At 33.4% G+C, this 16,296-nt stretch overlaps 1 protein-coding gene across 5 annotated transcripts in view; it reads left to right on the forward strand.

The window, feature by feature from the left end:
• The window catches only part of LOC139497287 (pulmonary surfactant-associated protein D-like), a 43,021-nt gene extending 30,027 nt beyond the window's left edge, over window positions 1-12,994 (forward strand). Inside the window, exons 2-11 of one of the 5 annotated variants that reach the window (XM_071285471.1) lie at window positions 2,162-2,193; window positions 2,921-2,999; window positions 4,274-4,294; window positions 4,945-4,986; window positions 5,610-6,122; window positions 7,220-7,329; window positions 8,448-8,535; window positions 9,759-9,869; window positions 10,931-11,046; window positions 12,903-12,994. In XM_071285471.1, coding sequence (XP_071141572.1) covers window positions 2,162-2,193; window positions 2,921-2,999; window positions 4,274-4,294; window positions 4,945-4,986; window positions 5,610-6,122; window positions 7,220-7,329; window positions 8,448-8,535; window positions 9,759-9,869; window positions 10,931-11,046; window positions 12,903-12,923 — 1,133 coding nt within the window. In that variant the 3' untranslated portion in view covers window positions 12,924-12,994. The remainder of the gene's footprint in view (window positions 1-2,161; window positions 2,194-2,920; window positions 3,000-4,273; window positions 4,295-4,944; window positions 4,987-5,609; window positions 6,123-7,219; window positions 7,330-8,447; window positions 8,536-9,758; window positions 9,870-10,930; window positions 11,047-12,902) is intronic. The other 4 variants (XM_071285472.1, XM_071285474.1, XM_071285475.1 and 1 more) reach the window with 4 other exon arrangements.
• Window positions 12,995-16,296: the final 3,302 nt, after the last annotated feature.

Raw genomic sequence — 16,296 nt, forward strand, 5'->3', positions numbered from 1 at the left:
TTTCTAATGCGTTCAGGTTTTAAAACGCCCGACGGCTCATTTAAAAAGTGAAATAAAGTTCACTAATTAATCTAGAGATAAACCTTATAAATTATTATCCATACACTATAAAAAAATATTACTGTAACTGCATGAAGTAAAAGAGGGACGAAAGATACCAAAGGGACAGTCAAACTCATAAATCTAAAACAAATTGACAACGCCATGGCTAAAAATGAAAAAGACAAACAAACAACAGCACACATGACACAACATAGAAAACTAAAGAATAAACAACGCGAACCCCATAAAAAAGGGTGATCTCAGGTGCCCCGGAAGGGTAAGCAGATTCTGCTCCACATGTGGCACCCGTCGTGTTGCTTATGTGATAACAAATCCGGTTAATAGTCTAATTCGGTAATTCACATTCATGAAAGAGAAGGGGATTGTAGTTACGACGTAAGGAACATATCCGATATCATTTGTGAAACGGTTATTCCATAACGGTCAACCAACTCGTGATGACGTCCGTAAAATTTACGAAGGGATGATTTAAACTTCACCATTTGGAACTCTTGGTTTAATAGCTTCCTTGTGAGCAGCAACCCTCTATCAAGAAGATACAAATGAATTGTTACCATCCGATAAAAGTACATGAAAAATACATGACACTTTGTTAGTTAATTATTGTACCAACTTATTTTATGTAAAAAGGGGGTGGCAATGTTGTTAATTCTCGTCTATTTGTATTGACACTTCTATCACGGAGAAGTGATTACTTTCTGAACAATTTTAATTGAATCGAATGAATTATGAAGAATGACTTTCTTTTGAATAGCAATACATATTTTAACAGATAATCAGGATATAAATATATACTCTCCCCCATCCCCATGCAATCCCATTGTTAGGTAAATAAATGTTATTCAATAGAATATAAGAATATTTTATAAGTGGATCATTTGATATAGTAAAAGGTATACATAAATGTAAAAGTTAAACAATGACACAAAAGGAGTACGAAATCGTGATACATGTACATATAACACGAAAATGAATATCGATACATGATTTCCTATTCAGTGTGTATCGTCCTGAACATGCATGAAATATTGCCACTGGAGTTAAACAACCAACAATCAATTAACCTTTTCAGTGTGAATCAATAAAGACAGGTCATTATTTTATGCCTTGGAACTAATTTCATTGAAATATGGTATCGTGTGGGTTGATTCTTCGAAAGAATGACCTATCGTTCTTATAGGAAATAATTCCATATTCGACCTTAAAGAGGGACGAAAGAAACCAGAAGGACAGTCAAACTCATAAATCGAAAATAAACTGACAACGCCATGGCTGAAAATGAAAAAGACAAACAAACAAACAATAGTACACATGACACAACATAGAAAACCAAAGAATAAACAACACGAACCACACCAAAAACTAGTGGTGATCTCAGATGCTTTAGAAGGGTAAGCAGATCCTGCTCCACATGTGACACCCGTCGTGTTACTTATGAGATAACAAATTCGGTAAATAGTCTAATTCGGTAGGTCACATTCATGAAAGGGTAGGGGTAGGGGATTGTAGTTACGACGTAAGGAACAAACAATTTATGAGTTTGACTGTCCCTCTGGTATCTTTCGTCCCTCTTTTATTCTATAACGGTCAAATTATTATAGTGACATGATACTTACATTATATACATGAACGTGTATCACCGGTTGAGTTGTTGGATAATTGATTTAAAATATATTCATTGTAAATAGCGTCCGATTTCAGTATGTTTTTATTCAGTGTGTTGCAACTAAAGTCCTCAATCATTAAGCTAAATTTCAGACAGTTCTTGTGCATTCGTTTTTGATGTGTTTTGTCATTTGATTTTGCCATGTAATTAGGGACTTTCAAATTTGATTTTCCTCTCAGTTCAGTATTTTTGTGATTTTACTTTTCACTTTAGAATGCTTTAACATATCAATTAGCGTCATTTCGATAATGTTAATGAGCGTGTTAAGGGACAAGCTACATAATCTTGTTTGTCACTGCTTACCTAAGAAAGACTGTTCCACAATCCCCTGTAGTGCGCCGGCTTACACATGATTTTAATTCAGTAATTGAGTAATTATTATAAATACCTTTGCAGATAATTATATATTTTCACTGTTTTTATTTTTTACAGGCAAACTGACAGAACAACAAGAAAGAGATGAGGTATGATATATTCTTAATTAATCACGTGTCTTATTTCTCGGCATATAAATTGTCTTTTCTCTATTGTCAAGCGATTCCTTAACTCTTATATACGATTTCACACGAAAGACGTAATAAAAGCAAATCACTCTATTGATACAGATATTCATTCTGCATTTCACATTGTTAATATTAAAACTCCAGGAAAGATACCAGGCTAAAACATTAGAACGTTTCGTCTTCCTAAGAACTATTATATACTCTCGATTAAAAAAAATCAAAAAAACGGAATGAAGTTCAAAATTAAAGAGCAGTGCAAAACCTTTTATTTATAATGGTTTTGCCAAATACAACTAAGAGGTATTTTTGTCCACAGAAGATTTTAAAACACAAAGTGAAACCAACACGCTATAAATACCATGTGCCTTGACGTAGTTTCTGTATTACTGAAAACAAATATACACATCACGACTATTCACTTGATCGCACCGCGGGTAAATTATCACGTTGTGATTTGTTTAACGTCGTCACGTGTTGACCCCTATTCACCATATCCTGCTTCAATGATGAGAGGATAAACAAAAATAAAACAACCATTGACGTGATGTAATTTTAATGTTTGGTGCGAACGGGAAAACGACTTACAATCCGCTATATTCTAAAGCGGCAAAATTATGATAAGCCTCTGATCGAATGTTGGAAACATCACTATTTTATACTTACAAAGAACTACAATATTCAAACACAGGTTGTAGATCGTGTAAAAAGATACAATAACGACAACACAGACTATGTATATGTCGATTTTGGACAAGAACAGGACAAAGGTAAATACATCTTTTATTATTCTTGTTATTAAGAAAATGCAATTATTTTGAACGCGTAGGAATCTTTTAACAGATAAACAACAACCCGTCTATTTTTATTATTCATGTAATTCAACCCACACAATGAATACAAAATATACGTATGGTAACTTTTGGTTAACTCCGAAAGGCAGTCTGTTTGATTGTATAGTATGCAAGAATATTAAGCAAGGACACCATTATTCTTGCACATTTAGAACCGTTGCAGCAACTGTTTGGTGGTTCTGTAGTTGACTTGTTTCAAGATTAAATAATTGTCCATTTTAATTTTTTCTTATTTTTCAAAGACAGTTAAAATTATCGCCTATCATCTCGATGGACTGTAAATTATTGGACATACCTATCAGAGGTAAATCAAACAACTAACAACATTGACTCCAATATATACCGTTAGACAATTCATTTACCAGTAAAGATTATTGCACCCATCAATGTTCTCTCAATTCAAGGCTCATGTGATAGAATATATAAAAAAATGGCAAAGGTATCAAAGGGAATTCAAATTCAAAATTATAAAAAATAAAAGAGAAAAACAAAGACACACGCATGTGTTCAAAACACAACATAGAAAACTAAAGACTATGCAACACGAAACCCCACCGAAACAGAGTTGATATAAATTGATCTGGAAGGGTAAGCAGACCAAATGTAAACCCGTCGTAATAACAAACCTGGTGATAAGTTTAATTAAGATTGCCACTTTAACGACGGGTACCACATGTGGAGCAGGATCTGCTTACCCTTCTTGAGCACCTGAGATCAACCTTAGTTTTTGGTTGGGTTCGTGTTGCTTATTCTTTAGTTTTCTATGTTGTGCAATGTGTACTATTGTTTACATTCTCAATTGTATTGTTTGTCTGTTTGTCTTTCTCATTTTTAGCAATGGCGTTGTCAGTTTATTTTCGATTTACGCGTTTGACTGTCCCTCTGGTATCTTTCGTCCCTCTTTTAAATCTAGTAACATTGAAATCATACAGAAATCAGCAAAAAGGTGACTGAGATGTATGAATAAATATCAAAATTTATATTTTACAATGTGTCTGTTCTATATTGTAATATTATGTTACAAATGCAGGTTAGGACGATGGTTGGCGACTGTTTAAAATGTTTAAACCTGCTGCATTTGTTTGTACCTGTTGGTCAGTTATACTTGATTGTTGATGTGGTTCATAAGAATTTCTCGTTTCTCGTTTTATAAACATAGAGTAGACTTGCTATATTATTTGTTCTTACAGATGAACATTATAAAGTAGTTGGTGAGTTTTAACACCTCTGTAGTTTTCATAGTTCATACAATAATGAAACATCAACTAATTTGCCGTTTGAAAATCTAATGAACCCCTTGAAGCATTTTCAAAAACGTTCAATAAGAAGTTGTTATTTACTAAATACAATGGGAATTCTACTAATAGTATGGTGTAATTTTCATTGTTAGGATATAGGAAAAAGGTGAAATCACTAAAATACTAAACAAACAGACATTATATGTATAAAGTTAACCATTATAAATTAGATGCTGAAACATTGAAGACTGTCTACACCATGATTATTCTGTAGCTAAAGGTAACACAATAAAAAGATTGTAAAGCAGATTAAAAGACTTATGTATTTTCACCTTTAACTTTATTTAAAAGTCACATAGGCCTAAACGAAATCGATTAAAGATTTTTTTTTATAGATATTGATTTCTATATCAACACTGATAATATGAAAAAAAATAAAATTCCAAAAAATACCCAATCCCTAATCAAATGACAAAATCAAAATATCTGACAAGTCAAACGAATGGAATGAAGCGGCATATACAAGATGTCCAGAAAGTTACAAATTTCAAAACATTCAACATGATCATGTCAATTAAAAATGATACATTGAAGAAAAGCTAATTTGAATTGCTCATTTTCAGAAATAGGAGTACCTGGGCCTCCTGGGAAACAAGGTGCACAAGGTAATGCTTATTGTAGATTAATTATTAATTATTACCATAATTTTCAGTGTCTAACGAATGTACAAATTTTCTATAGGAATTTATGCAAAACCTATAATCAAACATCCATGAAAATACAAATTTAAGTTATTTATGTATTACACATAAATTTATGTGGCAAAACAGAATGAAATGTCAAATAACTCATCCCTTAAATGACTTGTTATCTTCCTAATTTTGAATGCTGCATAAAATTATTTAAGGAATGACTGTAATATTTTTTCTGTCTATGAAGAAATAACATAAAAGATTTGGTGCACACTGAATAACGCGCGGTTATTTAACAGTGTGCACCACATTTTTTATGTTATTTCGAATAGACAGAAAAAAATATTACAGTCATTTCTTATAATTTAATTCTAAATTCCATTTTAAACCGTAGAAAACCTTAAAAAATTTTGATGACGTCACGGTCACATTACTAAATAATGTATATGGTCTGATAACAAAATAACGTCGGCCAATCAGAAGACGCGTTACATCCAAAATTAAATTATTCATATATATTTCCAAAAAGTTAACCAAGCAACCGAAATTAATGTTATAGCTATTGTATTCATTCCAATAATGTTTGACATTTGTAGGAATGAGAGGATATCCTGGTCAAGCTGGGACTCCTGGGTCAAAGGGATATAAAGGAGACCCGGGAAAAACAGGACGTGTTGGACCTCGAGGTTTTACTGGGGCTTCAGGACCAAAAGGCCAAATGGGAGATCCTGGAAAAAGTGGTAAAACCGGTCAAATAGGATCTGCTGGACCACCTGGACAAATTGGACCTATTGGACAAAGTGGTGCCCCCGGAATGGACGGAGCAGATGGACCACCTGGTGCTAATGGTTCAAAGGGAAAACAAGGAGAAACAGGACCTCCTGGACCCTCTGGAATCATTGGACTAACTGGGCCACTTGGACCATCTGGTCCGACAGGACCATCTGGGTCATCAGGAGAAACAGGAACCACTGGACCAAAGGGAGCAAAGGGATATTCTGGTGACACAGGGGATCAAGGAAACACAGGACCCCGTGGGGAATCTGGACAAACAGGGCCACCTGGATCCACTGGTCCTAAAGGAGATACTGGTCCTCCAGGACCTTCGGGTACTTAGAATTTAAAATATTTGTAGTGCTGTGTCACGCTCGATTAAAAAGAGTTAAAAAGGACAAATAAAGTACAATTTAAAGAGCGCGTTTCGTCTAGTGTTTGACTGATGTCTTTTATGTTTTTATATCGATGAATCGTAAATTTCATGGTAGAATGACAAGTGCTCTGGTTTATAAGGGCAAATATGAATAAATCGACAAAGGTCATACTTTTTTTATGTGGTACTACAGATAAAAGAGCTCTAATAATTTTCTTAACATCACAATAAAACATTGATCTAATGATGATGCCAGATTCTTTTAGGTTTAAATTAATCGTAATATATGCTCATATTAGTAATATCTGATTTTTGGCACAAATCAGTTGAAATGAGGACAACTTGTTCTTAAATTCCAAAATAGATATTGTTTACGTGAAGAAACAATATTTCAATAGATGGCATGCATTATGTCTTAACATTAGTTATTTTTACCAAGTTCCATAACATATTGCCAGCAACCATTGGAATTTTTTTTGGGAGGGGGGGGGGGGGGGGGGGGTGGGCTATGGACTATTTTTTTGCCTTTGGATTTTTCTTTCAATTTATCATTACATATAGTGGCAATTGAGGGTGAAACATTTTTTTTTCTCCAAACTGGAAACAAACTTTTTTTTCAAAAATAACCATAGCTGTATTGAAACAAAATTATACAAACCTGCATTAAACTAAGCTTTTGTCGTTAATGAGAAAGAAGTATTAATTGAAAGCGTTCAAATTTGTGTCCCTTCATCAATATTAATTGAATCTGCAAACAGCAACATGAACAAGTATTTTACTATACAAACTCTAATAATTGATATGAATATTACGTCTCTCAGAACCACGTGATACTTTAGCGTATAAGAAGCAATGCAAGTGTATTGATTAATTTCTACCAGAAACCAGTTATCTATCCAAGAAGGGACTAGGGTAGCTGAAACGAAAAACTGCGACCTTACATCGGTCTTTGCAATAACGTACATTTTACATTATATCGTTTGAATATTTTATCAGTTTAACTTAATGTTGTTGCTATCTGTTTAAATATCTAACCCATATATTTCACCCGATTAGCCCCATGTGTTCCATGCCCGGACGGATATTCTTTGCTAGATAACCAAACTGTTAGTCCTAATTGTTACTACTACAGTGCATCTATAGAAGACACGTGGCAAAGTGCACAGGTTAGTAATCAAAGATTATGTAAGTATCATTTATTTTGATTGCGTGATATCTAATGTACAGTGCTTGAAATGTGTTTATATTCAACCATTCCCTGGAGCACATGTACAAAAATATACTTTTGTTTTTGTTTGCTTGTGTATTTAAAAAAATTGTATTACTTATAAAAATCAGAAGAGGTGGTATACTTGCCAATGAAACTCTCACAAAAGACTTAATGGCGTAGAGGTTAGCAATTCAAACTATAGGTCACAGTACGGCCTTCACCAATCATAAAAACCATAACCGTATAATTCATGTAATTATCAATAAATTGAAATGTTAAACAATTCAAATGAGGAAACAAACCACCTGGTGTATGTAACACTGATTAACGAAACACAAATCTAATATACTTCAACACACGATAATCACTTAATTACAGGTGGCTCCTGGCTTATAACAGGCATATACAGAATGTAGCTGAGTTAAATATGTAAGCGGGGGACCAACCCTCCTTAAACCTAGAACAGTACTAGTGGTGCAGCAGTAGATCATTTGAACACTACAAAATCATTTGAAAAGGACTTAACTATTCAAATCGATACAAAACAGACTTTTTTTTAAAACAAGTAACAATAGCACTGACCAGACGTGGAAGAATATTTATAGATTCCTTCAACAAAAAACACGATGTACATATCAAAGAATACTCAAGTTTATGACCGCTAGTTTAACAAGAATAACAAGAAATACAACAACATGTGTTTAGGAATTAAACATCAAAACATAACTTAGCTAAACAACAGGTATCAACCGATTGTAGAACTTGGATGCGGTTTATTCCTTACGAAAAGGTTTAATAATTGTTGTCATTCATGAAATGCGACTGTTTTTGTACAACAGCATAATATAAATAATGAACCATATCATATTGATATTAGTTGTGCATTTCATAATTGAAGTCTTTTCGGTGATGCTCGACACCAACGTATGTGGTAATATGAATGTTAGACACGTCAATGACCTGATAATACCAACAATGATACTTCGAGTCTTAAGTCATTTATTAATGTTTCATTTGTTGTATTATATTATGTGTTATCAATGTAAAAACTGGATATGTGTCTCAACATCACAGGCCAATTGTTCCAATACAGACGGAGCCTACCTTTGGAGGCCAAATAGCGAAGCAGAAGCTGAAGCTGTCAGAGATAAGTTTTTTAATCGTACGTTATGAGTGTATATAATTCATTCGTTTTTTATATGACACAAATGCAACTATTCATCTACATTCCAACCAAGTTTTTAAGATTTGGCTTCTTTTGATATTATTTAACGAATGACTGTAATATTTTTTCTGTCTATGAAGAAATAACATAAAAAAAAAATTGGTGACACTGAACACTGAATAACGTGCGTAGCGCGTTATTTAACAGTGTGCACCACATTTTTTATATTATTTCGGATAGACAGAAAAAACTAGTACAGTCATTTTTTATACTTTAATTCTAAATTCCATTTTAAACTGTAGAAAACCACGAAAAAACGTTGATGACATCACGGTCACATGACTAAATTATGTCTATGGTCTGATAACAAAATAACGTCAGCCAATCAGAAGACGCGTTACATCTAAAATTAAATTATATTATAATGTCATTACTATTTTCAAATTTTGTTAGTTCAGAAACATGTAAAAAGACACGTATTATATATTCTTTGCAATGAATGCCATGTAATAACTAAAAAAAATAAAATATTAAGATAAGGACCTCAAAAAAGACTGAGAAAAATATAAACTAGTGCCGGTGAATTTGTCTGTTGAATTTCATATAATAGATTTAAACTACAGGTTAATCATCGTTTTTACAATAAAAGAATGATTGTGAATCGATTCAGTAAGGGACGACATCGAAAGATCAATGTAGAATACAACAAACTTATATCAAATAGTTTGGGATGGGGTGGAGCTGGATGGGTTTTGGGGTTTGGTAAAATTGCTGCAAGTTTTGTTTATGTAAAGTCGATTTTACACATACGATCAGTTCAAATGTATACAAATCCAATGAAATATGATTATTTACCGGCAGGTGAATAATTTATCCATAATGTTTCTTAGGCTAATTTGACGAAATTGACGCATACTGATTTCCTGAAAGGAATTATTATTTCATTGTAACACATTAATGGTTTAACAAAAACATCATACTTTATGTTTTTATATATCTTGTAGACAGTGCACCTTTTATATAATAGTTATTGGTGTAGTATCTGATGTTCTTTTGAAATATATTTCAAATGTCAAACTTGTAGTTCGAGGCCTTTGTATACAATTAACATAATAAAGACATACAGTTTCATTTGATTTTAATAGTATTTGTGAGTTTGCATACTTTATTCAGAGTGACACACTCCTTTAACACGCATAACAATTCAATTCATATTACAGTGCTGACACCGAGACTCTGGACGGGTGCAAATGATCTGAACAACGACAACACTTTTGAATTTGTCACAGACGGTGGTCTATTTTCATTCAATGCTGCTCCATTTGGATTAGGTAATTTCAACCTTTTAAGATAATCCAAATATGCGTATTATAAAAAGTGTTTTTCTTATTCCAGGCAAAGATTTCTTTAGCCGTATTTGGCACAACTTTTTGGAATATTGGATCCTTAATGCTCTTTAACTTTGTACTAGTTTGGATTTATAAATATTTTGATATGAGCGTCACTAATTAGTCTTATGTAGACGAAACGCCCGTCTGAAATACTAAATTATTATCCTGGTACCTTTGATAACTATTTTCTTTATTATAGTAACGTATTAATGTTATAGTATTGGTCATTAAGGAATGCTTAAATATAACTTTTTAAAAGTCTGATTTCAAAGTAAAACAAACTGGGTATAAAAAAGAATTGAGACATAGATCAATTGGACAGTAGTTCAACAGCTCACAAAAACATTAGAAAAAACTAGGTTTACATGCTGTATGCAACACTCAACGGCGTGTAAAACGTGTACTACAAAAATTAAATGAATTAAAAGTCATTATTAGTCAACAGTATCAAAAGGATGTAAAAGAGGGGCGAAAGATACCAGAGGGTCATTCAAATTCATGTAAGATGACGATTTCGCATGTCTGTTCATACCAGGGATACCTATATTATTTTTGAATGTCAAAAATAAAATCAATGTTTGTATCAATAAAACAAACAGGTTCAACCAACCATTTGTTTTCTTAAAATGTCCTGTTCCAAGTCAGGAAAATGGCCATTGTTATATTATAGTTCGTTTTTGTGTGTGTTACATTTTAGTGTTGTGTTTCTGCGGTGCCGTAGTCATCTAATATATTTGTTGTGTTTTCCTCAGATTGAGTTTGTAACCCGGATTTAATTTTTTTTTTTCATTCGATTTATGAATTTCGAACAGCGAAAACTGTGATGTCCTTTATGTAGCAGTGTTTTCAGCAGAATAAAATTGCACAGCAGTTGTATCTAAAAGATGCTATTTATAAACAACGTCGGCGAACAATAGTTTCTTCTGATTTTTAAATCTGTTATTTTGTACATAATTTATAATTCTTTGTAAAACTGATAATTTGTCTATAACGTTTTTCAGCTGTACCACTAGGTGGACCACAAAATGTATGTGTCTCTATTCAAGAATTCAACGACTGGGCATGGGGTCAAACAGATTGTGATGTCAGCCGTACGTTTGTTTGTGAAGTACCTACGGTTAGTTTGACATATGGTTCATTAATCTTTTTGGAATCATTTTTGAATATTAGATATATTTTTGTATATATCAATAGACATGAACAACAACAAGTAGATGCATGCATAGATTTCTCAATCATACCTTAAATTAAGTCTTGCTTTTTGAATAATAGATGTGTTTTAATTAAGTAAAGCATATTGTAATGAATGATGACATCTGACTGTTATCTATTTCTGAAGGGTTTGTTATCTATAACAAAGTATCCACCAAAGAGTACCATTAGTTGAGAAGATAAATTTACGATACTTTGAATGTATATCACAGATAGAAGAGCCATTTGTCTGTTCTTAGATATAAGAAGATGTGGTATGAGTGCCAGTAAGACAACTTTTCATCCAAGTCACAATTTGTAAAAGTAAACCTAAATAAATGTTTTCGTTTAAAAAAGGTCGAAGACAAACTTAACTTTATATTAAAAAAAACTTCAGAAAAAACGCAATAAATCAATGAATAGAACTGAGAAGTACGAACCAACGCCTAAAACCAGCGATAATATTAGGTGCTCCGGAAGTATATGCAGACTGTATTCAACATGTGAAACCCGTTATGACACTGGCAGCAAGGGATAATATTAAACACTCCTAAAATTTAAGCAGACTCTGTTAAACATGCGAAACCCGTCATGACACTGAAAACCATGGATGATATCAGATGCTCCTGAAGAGTGAGCACTCTGTTAAACATGTGACACCCGTCATCAACTGACAATCAGGAATGATATAAGACGCTCCTGAAATGTAATACGAATCTGTTTAACATGTGACACCCGTCAAGCCACTGCCAGCAAGAGATAAAATAAGACGCTCCTGACTCAGTTTAATACGCGACAACCGTCAATAAACTGGCAATCAGGGATGATATAAGACGCTCCTGAAATGAAAAAAGACTCTGTTGAACATGTGACACCCGTCCTAACACTGAAAACCAGGGATGATATTCATGATATTAGACGCTCTTGAATAGTAAGCAGACTCTGTTTAACATGTGACACCCGTCATGACACTGAAAACCAGGGATGGAATTCATGATATTAGACGCTCTTGAAGAGTAAGCAGACTTTTTTTAACATGTGACACTCGTCAAGAAACTGGCAATCAGGGATGATATAAGATGATACTAAAGAGTAAGCAGACTATGTTTAACATGTGACACCCGTCTTGACACTGAAAACCAGGGATGATATAAGATGATACTAAAGAGTAAGCAGACTATGTTTAACATGTGACACCCGTCATGACACTGAAAACCAGGGATGATATTCATGATATTAGACGCTCTTGAATAGTTATCAGACTCTGTTTAACATGTGACACCCGTCATGACACTGAAAACCAGGGATCATATAAAATGCTAATGAAGAGTAAGCAGATCCTGTTCAACATGTGACACCCGTCATGACACTGAAAACCAGGGATGATATTCATGATATTAGACGCTCTTGAAGAGTAAGCAGACTCTGTTTAACATGTGACACCCGTCAAGAAACTGGCAATCAGGGATGATATAAGACGCTCCTGAAGTGTAATAAGATACTGTTCAACGATAAGACACCCGTCATGACACTGAAATCTAGGGATATTAAGTACCATGCATCAAAGTTCATTTTAATTATGGACTTTCACTTTTCAGTTTTTCTCGGCGCTCGGTAATTTTTGTTATTTTACTTTTGACTGTGTTGACCCATTATCGTTGTAATATTTAAGTTAAATCTGATCATTATTATACATAAAATTGATAAAGTGAACTACCAATGAAATGTGTTTTTATTAAGTCATTTGTGTAAGTCTAAACATTATCATGTTCTCTATTACAGACCTGTCCAGTATCAATTTGACCATAGTCATACTCAAACCAACAGACGGATATTTCTGATGCAGAATGAAATAAAATAATTGATTGAAATTATTTTAATATTGTCTAATTTGTTCAGCCATTATAAAGATATATTCCAGTCATTTCTTTACTCGCCACGTTTGTGTTCGATGATGAATGTAACAGAATTCAAATAACATATACTAATAATATACAATATATATATATATATAAACAGAATAAATGTAATATCTTGTGGCGGAGAATACGCCAAAGAAAATACTCACCTAACAAAAGGATTGAAAAAGACACTACAAACAATCTGTACATATTTTGTTTCCGAGTAGTTTCTACTACACGATTAAAGCCAACTATGAAAATTTTGATAATATTTTACAAGGTGAGATCAGGCGCTCTGATAATATTTTCTTTTTCTTTTTTACCTTTGTATATTATTGTATATGGCGGCTTTTTGTTCAATGTTATTGTTGTCTTTAAATTTGTTCAACATCTCATAGAGGTATTCCACTGCTGTCTTTACTCATTCACCACTTATTTTATTGATATTTTATATACATTGTATCAGAAATCAAATTAATTCGTTCAATGGTATTAATATGTCTTTTTATTGGGTTAAGTCATTTCAATTTATATTTTATACTGTATCTTTCTATGCTGTGATTGTAAAATATTGTTTCAGATAAGGATGAAGGTTGGTTCCTATTAAAACGTTTAAACCCCCTCCATTGGTTTGCACATGTTTTAAGTCAGAAATCTGATGTTAAGTTGTCGTTTTTTATGTGGTTCATATGTGTTTCTCAATTCTCGTTTTAAGCTCACCTGGCCGAAAGGGTAAAGTTAGTTTTTCACATCACTTGGCGTCCGTCATCCATCGTTAACTTTTACAAAAATATTCTCCGCTGAAACTACTTGGCCAAATTTAACCAAACTTGAACACAATCATCATTGGAGCATCTAGTTAAAAATATGTGTCCGGTCACCCGTCCAACTAACCAAAATGGCCGCCATGGCTAAAAATAGAACATAGGGGTAAAATATAGATTTTGGCTTATAACTCTAAAACCAAAGCATTTGGGGTTAAATTGATTACCAAGTGAAGATCTAACTGCCCTGAAAATTTTTGGATGAATCGGACAACCGGTTGTTGGGTTGCTGCCCCTGAATTGGTAATTGTAAGGACATTTTGCCGTTTTTGGTTATTATCTTGAATACTATTATAGATAGAGATAAACTGTAAACAGCTAAATGTTCAGCAAAGTAAGATCTACAAATAAGTCGACATGACTAAGATGGTAATTCGACCCCTTAAGGAGTTATTGCCCTTTATCGTCATTTTTTAACAATTTTCATTAATTTGGTAATTTTTTGTAAATTTTTACAAAACATTTTCCTCTGTAACTAAAGGACCAAGTTTATTATAGATAGAGAAAATTGTAAGTAGCAAGTATGTTCAGTAAAGTAAGATCTACAAACACCTCACCATCATCAAACCACAAGTTTGTCATGAATCCATCTGTGTCCTTTGTTTAATACATGTATGCACATAGACCAAGGTGAGCGACACAGGCTCTTTAGAGCCTCTAGTTTATATACTAGTAGATTATACCGTTGGTTTCTCCGTTTGAATGGTTTTACACTAGTAATTGTTGGGGCCCTTGCTTGCTGTTCGGTGAATAGTTTTACACTAGTAACGGTCGGGGCCATTCCAGCTACTCGGTGTAAGCCGAGGCTACGTGTACATGTTGAAGACTTTGACCTATAATGGTTTACTAAAACAAATTGTAACTTGGATAGAGACTTATCCCATTGGTACTCATACCACATCTTCTAATATTTAATAAGATCAATGCTGTTTTAATTTATCTTTGATTTTCAAAAAAAAGAGGAATCATTATGCATGATGGTGAATTTTTGCAATCTTTAGATTTCGCCTATTGCTAGGTATGTTTTGTCAATTTTTAAAAATCATCATTCCGAGCAATTTTTGAGGAAGAATATACATTTAATCATAGGTTATTTTGTTAGTTCTTTTTATGCTAGAAGATTATTTTCCAAAATCTTCAAAACGACACTCCCCCTCATTCGAAAATTTAATTGAATTATTCTACCTGGTTAACACGAATTTCTGTTTCACTTGTTCATAATTCTAAACTTATGACACATGTCAAATGGACCTGTCAGTGATATTTACCTACTCCTGTATTAAAGGCGAATCTAATTAATTTGACAGTGGTGGTAATGACACCTTCTTTACTTGAACTTATTTTTATTTATCTGAATAATTTCATTTATATCCGTAATGTTTTCCTTTTATTGTAGCATATATATGTATTTTTATTTTTGTTTTTTGTTCGATTCTGTCGTTTCGTGACATCATGCTTGCCGTTGTTATAGTGAAGTGTCCTTTTTAAATGTGTCAAAAACCGAAATTAATACTGACTGTGGTCTGTAGCAAACGGAACACCTCTCCAAAAGAGACCAAATGACTCAGAAATTAACAACTATAGTACACCGTACGGCCTTCAACAATGATCAAAGCCCATACCACATAGTCAGCTAAAAAAGGCACCGAAATTACAATTGTATTACAATTAATCGAGAAATCTAAGCTCTAATTAACGAACAAAATAATGAAAACAAATATGCAACAAACGACAACAGCTGATTTATAGGCTCCTGACCTGGTATGTTATAGTGTAATATCGTCAACGCGCTCGCTCATGTTCTTGTTGCATTTTATCAATATTATAAAAAAATATATCTGATGAAGTCATGGTGTCTAAACTTCATATATAATTGAAAATGGAAATGGGAGATGTGTCAAAGAAACAATAACCCAACCAAAGAGCAAAAAACTGACGAAGGTCGCCAATCGGTCTACAATACAGCAAGCACCCGGTGCCGTGCTTCAGCTGATCCCTAAACAAAAAAATATCTACTAGTCCTGTGATGATGGACGGCATACTAAACTCCGAATATCTAAATGAACTCATTTTAAAAATCATACAAGACTATCAAAGGCCAGAGGCTGCTGACTTGGGCCAGGCATAAAAATTGGGCGGGGTTAAACATTTTTTTTTATATTACTCTCCCCTACATTATATGTTATTCAGGTCTCAGACAGGGTATATATTGTGACATTCCCGGCTTAGAGTTTATATCCCATGAGCCGACCGTTTCTTACCACAATGAAAATCGCACGTTTAAAGTGGTAGGCCTTGGGTTCAGGGGGATAACTCTAAAAATCAGAGATGGTTTGTAAAAGTACAGTTTCATCAATGTATTTTTAGCATTTGCCTGAAACAGATTGAAAGTATTCTATGTAACATAGAAGCTTAGTTTATATTAATGAAAATGGTTGACACAAACATACC

This window comes from Mytilus edulis, chromosome 12 (genome assembly GCF_963676685.1).
Source record: "Mytilus edulis chromosome 12, xbMytEdul2.2, whole genome shotgun sequence".
Classification (NCBI taxonomy): domain Eukaryota; kingdom Metazoa; phylum Mollusca; class Bivalvia; order Mytilida; family Mytilidae; genus Mytilus; species Mytilus edulis.